Genomic DNA, 6,347 nt, shown 5'->3' with positions numbered 1-6,347 from the left:
GTGGGATTGCATGGTGTAGGAAGTTAGGGGGACTAGTCATATCCCTCATGGTGCCCCAAGCTGAAGGTATCAGCATCCCCTGCTCCGTCTTCAAATGTTTAAAGCTGCGGCTGCAAACAAAACTCACAGCACGTTCCTTTCCCTCCCCACTCAGCAGCAACGAGACCTCCAGGGCGCAGCAACCTGACCGGCCTGGCCCTCTCTGCAGGACTTGGTGTTCTGGCAATGGATATGAACTTCACAGAATCCCAGCATCATCCGACAGCCACTCTGACCATGATAGGTCAACACAAAGCAAGACCACTCGGCAGTTATCAGTGCCGAGCGCGTGCAAAATGTGAACAGAGATGGCCAAACACCTCCTTCCTGTCTATATGATGACGGACACTTTGAGATGGTCTGGTCTTCCTTCCTTCTGGATAAGATTGAGGAAGACGCCCAGTCATAGAATTAGCCCTGCCTCCTGGCAGCATGCCCTCTGGAGCTTCCCTAAAACCCTCCCCAGACCACCTCACATCAGCCCAGAGCCTATAACACGTCCTTTATGACGCCCTTGTTCAGAGACACCCTGTGGTTCCCCACAGCGCTTGTCCCACCCTCACAGCGACAAGTGGCCCTGCTGACTGCAGGTGCACACCTGGTGCTCTCTGGTGGCAGGGAATTGACGGGCAGAGCCTCTCAGTACCCCCACCACCCTGCAAGATTCAGAGACAGGATACGTCATCTCCTGTTTGTGCATGAGGAGACTGAGGTCCACAGAGGCAACTGGACCTGCCCAAGGTCACGCTGTAGGTAAGGTGACTCACAGTGAGTGTCTAGATGGGACAGTCCTGAGTGTGAGAGGGAGCGCTACTCACAGCCAGACATAAACCAGGACCTGGGGGGCAGATGGGCGTGTGGCCTCCCCATCACACAGCAGGATGGGGGTAGACCAACGGGGGTCTTGCCATCGCTCTCCACTGCCCCAAGCTCCTGCAGAGCCCTGACAGACAGGCCTGGCAGCCAGAGGGTCTCATTTGTGTTGAAGGCCCTGCCGGTGTGGTTCAGGGGGGTGGGGGCTGCTTCTGAGATCCAGCACCACCACAGCCACCCCTGCTGCCTGGCCACTGTGGTGGCTTCCTGGAGGACCCCTGGGCCTGCCAGGCTGTGCCACCTCATTTATCCTGCCCCAGGGGGAACGGGTGGTTTTACAGAAAAGAATTTGCAGGTGAATGAAGGTGACCGCTTTAAATGTTGGAAACTGTTTTATTTTAGCCATTGGCTGGCGTTCCTTCTGATGCAGGTCACAGACTGCCCTGCCTGAGTCAGCAGAGCATGGGCGGTGCCACACCTCACCTCATCTGAGTACTCAGGCCATGAGCAGGAACACCTGTCCCTGTGTCACACCAGCAGAGAGGAGGTGCCCGGCGGCACCCTTCACTACAGAGGCAGAAATGACCCAGAAAGAAGAGGGCATGTGCTCCAGAGGGCGTGCCCTTCGGACCCAGCACAGGGGGCATCTCTTCCCCTGGCCAGGACCACCAACCTTAACCCAGGGCCCACCCACCTGATGGAGGCTGTCCACTCCCAGGTGGCCCAGGATGCGAGCTCTGAGTGTGTGGTCCTGGTTGGAGGGCCTTTTCCCTGCTGCTGGGGCAGGGCACAGAGGGAAGCTTCCCAGAAATCAGCATAATAAAAGCATCTCTCTGCGGGGCTGCAGTGTGATATGGTGATATCTCCAGTGGCTGCCAGGCAGGCTGAGTGTGCCACCGGCTGCTGCGCCCTCAGGCCCCCGTGTGCTTGTCACTCTGCTTCCTCTGATGTGTCAGTTTTTTGTTTCTCTCTTCCCATCTCAGCCTCAGCTTCTGCTCTGCGCTCTGTCCCCAACTTATAAAAAGTCAAGCTCGCTAGATTGTGAGCCCTTTGAGGACCAGGACAGGCCTGTATCAGTAGTTCACACCTCTCTCCCCTAGAGATCCTGGCTTGGTGTCTGGCACTTAGCAGGTACTCAGGAAGTAGCCACCTGATTCAGGTGGCATTTGAATTAAATTTCACCCACAATCCTAAATCAATGCAAATGTATCCTGCAGGTGGAGGGAGGGCAGCTGTCTGCCAGGGACTGTCTGCCTGGCTTTGTAGCTCTGTACAGGCTGAAGTCTGTACATTCACATCTATGTACATTTAGAAGTCTGAACACCAAAGAGGAAAAGAACTGTGAATTTAAAAGTTGGGCAAGTGAGAGAGGGTGATGTTATCTGTAAATGTTCATGGGTTCTGGTGAGTTCTGTATGCCCTTGATGACCAGTGCCAGAGTCCCAGCTAGACACAGGAGATACCAAGCTAAGTGTCAAGGTCACAGTGCTACCCTTTGGCAGGAGCAGGGTCACATGACTGTGATAAATGTACAAGGCCCAGAGGTAGCAGAGCAAGAACTGCCTTGTTCCAGGAGGTGCAGCATCGGGAAATCTTTCACCTGCTCAGGGGTTTGAAGGATGAGGAGTTTGCCACCCTGGCAAGGGAGCCTGGGCAGTCTGGCAGAGAAGGGCAGCTTGGGCAGGAACAAAAACGCTGGATGAGGGGCTGGAATTGGAAGAGCAGGGAGAATGAGGAAGGCTGCCCAGGGGTAAAGTCCCGAGGACAGCAGGGCTCAGCTGCAGAAGGTTTTGAATCCTGGCATAGGAGCAACGGGAGCTTTGGGAGGATGTGGGCCGGGAGGAGGTGTGGTTGGCTCTGAGAGAAGACGATCCCACCATCTGCCAGGTGGAATGGGAACCCCCAGGTCTTCATAAAGATCAGGGGCCCAGGGCTAGCACCAAGGAGGGTCCCTGTCAGAGTCCAGCTGCGGGGAAGCAGAAAGAGCTTTTGGGAGCCTCAGCTGCTGCAAACCTTCTCATTGAGTCCTAGTTTATCTTCAAAGGTTTGCCAAAGAAAACCAATCATTGAAAGAGCAATGGCCTGGGCGAGTAATTATCCCCTCCCTGTGTTTTTTTTTTTTTTTTTTTTGAGATTGGTCTTGCTCTGTCACCCCAGCTAGAGTGCAGTGGCACAATCATAGGTCACTGCAGCCTCAACTCCTGGACTCCAGTGATCTCGTTGTGGCCTCCCAAAGTGCTGGGATTACAGGTGCGAGCCACCGCACCCGGTCCCTGTGTGTTTCTTCACAATTTTCAAAATGCTCAGAAGTCCTTTGTCTTTGGAACCTCCATATAATCCCATTTTGCAGATGGGGAAGCTGAGGCCCTTGAGAGCACACAGGGGTTAGCAGTGGTCCCAGGCTACAAACTAGGGTGCAATTCCATCAGGCTCAAAGCCCAGGTCCTTGTCTGGGAAGGGGTCCCCAGGGCTGTCTGGCAGCCCATAGTACAAGTCCTCCTCCTCTTCCTCAGGCTCCTCTGCGCCTGTGTCCAAAGCCTCCTCCTCCTCCTCCTCTGTCCCTGGGGACCGCTGCCAGTTGTGGGGCAGGGCCATCTCCTGCTGCTGCCCCCCACAGGGCACATCCTCTGCTGTGGGGGCATCGATCAGGGCAAAGTCGCTGTAGCGATCCAGCTGGCACCAGTAGGCCTTGGGCTCCTGTGTAGGGGGCCGAGGTTCCTCTCTGTCAGGCGGAGATGGGTTGGGGCTGCTGTCTTCACTGGAGCCCATGTCCAGGTCCTCTTGGAAGGAGGCCAAGGGTGCAGGGCCCTGGGGACAGGTCGGGGGGCTGCAGGGGCAAAGACTGCAAGGGAAAGGGTAGCTCTGAGTCAGACTGCCTGGGTCCAAAGCCCAGCCTCTAGCTGCAAGGCCTGGGGCAGGCTAATTCACCTCTTTGGCCTCAGTTTCCTCCCCTGTCAAGTGGGGGAAATAACAACATTCACTCCTGCAGCTGTTCCTAAGGTTTACAGCAGAGAATATGTACAGAGAGCAAGGCACAGTGCCTGGCACACAGTAGGTGCTCAAGAAACAGGGCTGCTAAAATGTTACTACCCACACCAGGTCACTCATACGCTTCTCCAGGCCTTCAGGGTCCCCCTCTGGTGTCTCACAGGTCTGGTCACACTGAGGCATTCTGTTTCCTGGCCTGCCTTCCCCCTTGGACTGGGAGCTCCCAAAAGGAGGAGGCCAGTCAAGGCTGGGCAGGGCGTAGGTGCCCAGCAATGCTGATGGAATGAATGACTAAACGGATGGACAAGAAACTCTGTTCACAAACAGACGGTGGGGGGACAGGAGTGGGGTGGGGAGTGACTTACTCATGGTCATGGAACAGGTCAGCAGCCGAGCCAAGACTTGTGCTCTGGTCCCTCTGGCTCCCGACCCTCCACTATTCACAGAGAGCATTCTGAGGGAGCGAGGGCTCCTGTGGGCCAGGTACCAAGTATTCTAATCCCTGTGTAGCAGGGGTGACCATTCATTCCCATGCGGGGAAACTGAGGCCCAGGAGAGTAAGGAACATGCCAAGGTTACTCAGCAGAGGGGCTGGGGTTTGACCCAGGGCCCACCTACTCCTAAGCTTACGCTCCCTGCTGTTACCTCTGCTGCCTCTCAGCGTGACCCACACCCTCCACTGCCCTCTCCTTACTCCCAACAACCCCACTGCCCCTCGGTGGCCCCGTACCCTCTCCTCCTTTACCCTGGACTGGGCAGCATCCCCACTCCTGCACTCTGCACACTCACCCGGGCCTGCTCTGAGTTGGGTCTCGCTCACCCTCATTCTCGTCAGAGCCCCGGTGAACAACAACAGCGGCCTCTGTCCAGGCCTGAATGTCCTGAGGGCTGCCTTCTCCTCCATCACTGCTTCCCAGACTCAGCTGGCCCAGCTGGGGGCCCAGCAGGGGGCGGGGGTCCTCACTGTAGCCCATGACCTTCATCTGGATGTGGCTGAAGTCGGGCAGGCTCTGGTCATAGGCGGCTTCTTCAAACAGCCTGACATAGGGGGCCTGGGAGCTGGTGGGGGGCACAGCGGACAGAGGACAGAAAACAGTCAGGCAGGCAAAGAGTCACTCAACAAACATCACTATTTTCCCCTGACCCTAGTTGCCCTGGGCATGTGCTCTCCCCTAATCTACAAGAAGACTTGGTAATGTTGCTGTCCCCTTTGCAGGGATAAGGAGGCTGAGGCCCAGCAAGGTGAATAAATGAAATGGACAAGCTGGGCCCTGACCCCCAATCTGACTCTCAGTCCAGTGCTCTCTTCACTTGGTGTGTCCTAAGTTAAGCATGAGGGTGCGATTGCAGACGAAGAGCAACTACTCCTGAGAGTAGACAGTCCCAGATGGTGAGCTAGTCATCCTATTGTTCCCAGCAATGCCTTGAAGCAGAGATTACCATTCCTAGCTCACAGATGACGCCCTGTCAGTGGCCACAGCCCACAGTTGTTGAAGGCTCCTTTCTTGCAGGCACTGCCAATTAGCTCATCCCATCCTCACTGTAATTCCAGGAGGTCCTTTGAAGAAACTGAGGCACAGGGCCTCTGACTGGCTTGTACCCAAGGTGACATGGACACTAGGTGGTAGCACTGGGGCTCCAGATGTCAGGTTCTCTTACCACTATGCTACTGTCCCCCTGGAAAGTGCTGTTCAGAGACTAGGTCCTTTGCCCAAAGTCACAGAGCTGGAAAGTGACAAGGAAGAGCCCAGAACCCAGGGTGCCTGATCCCCAGCTCTGTCACTGCAGCCCACAGCACATAACAGAGCTTGGGCTGGCCCCACACCTTTTGTTTCCACTGGGACGTTTGTTCATCCCATGTGCCAGGGGCAGAAAATGCCATCATCGGTTCCTTCCCCAAGCAAAGCACAGAGAATCCCCAGCCCAGACAGGACCCTAGGCCTGCAGCTGGCCCTTGGCAGTGCCGAGTCAAGCCAGGGCTTGACAACCCCACAGAAGGAGGCAGTCTGTGCAAGGTCACACCTCCTGACTCTCCAGGAGGTTTGGAGTTTGTCTGTACTTCTTTGAGCCTCGGTCTCCCCATCTGTATAAAGGGCCTAACACACCCACCTTATAGGGTTACTATGAGAACTGAAGGAGTGATGGGTACACAGTGCCTGACCCTGTCTGGGCCACACAGAAGGCACTGTGTACCCATCACACAGTGATGGAATGCAGCTTGCAATGATGACAAGCACCCATGAAGACCTGTGGAGTGCCAGGCCCTGCTCTGAGAATTCTGCTGTGTCATCTCCCTTACCCTCTCTGAAACCTAGTGGCTAGGTACTACTAGGAACCCCATTTTACAGATGAGGCAGAGAGAGGTCAGCAGTTTGCCCAAGGTCATGCAGCTAGTGACAGAGCCCCATAGCTCTGCCTTGGCCACCCTCACACCTGTTTGGTTTGCTAGTCACAGTGGTCCCCCTGTGACTCTATTTCTCTGTATTTTTGTTTTGCAGGGTTTTTTT

The 6,347-nt window shown here is 55.5% G+C and overlaps 1 protein-coding gene across 1 annotated transcript in view; it reads right to left on the bottom strand.

Moving 5' to 3' along the window:
- Positions 1-3,282: 3,282 nt before the first annotated feature.
- BSND (barttin CLCNK type accessory beta subunit) overlaps positions 3,283-6,347 on the bottom strand; it is a gene marked incomplete at its 3' end in the record, with an annotated part of 11,420 nt that continues 8,355 nt past the window's right edge. The window contains exons 3-4 of the mRNA XM_003793151.2: positions 4,630-4,899; positions 3,283-3,679 (exon numbers count right to left, since the gene is read on the bottom strand). Coding sequence (XP_003793199.2) covers positions 3,283-3,679; positions 4,630-4,899 — 667 coding nt within the window. The remainder of the gene's footprint in view (positions 3,680-4,629; positions 4,900-6,347) is intronic.

This window comes from Otolemur garnettii, unplaced genomic scaffold (assembly GCF_000181295.1).
Source record: "Otolemur garnettii isolate 467f Iridium unplaced genomic scaffold, OtoGar3 scaffold00066, whole genome shotgun sequence".
Classification (NCBI taxonomy): domain Eukaryota; kingdom Metazoa; phylum Chordata; class Mammalia; order Primates; family Galagidae; genus Otolemur; species Otolemur garnettii.
This window is presented reverse-complemented; position numbering and strand designations above follow the sequence as displayed.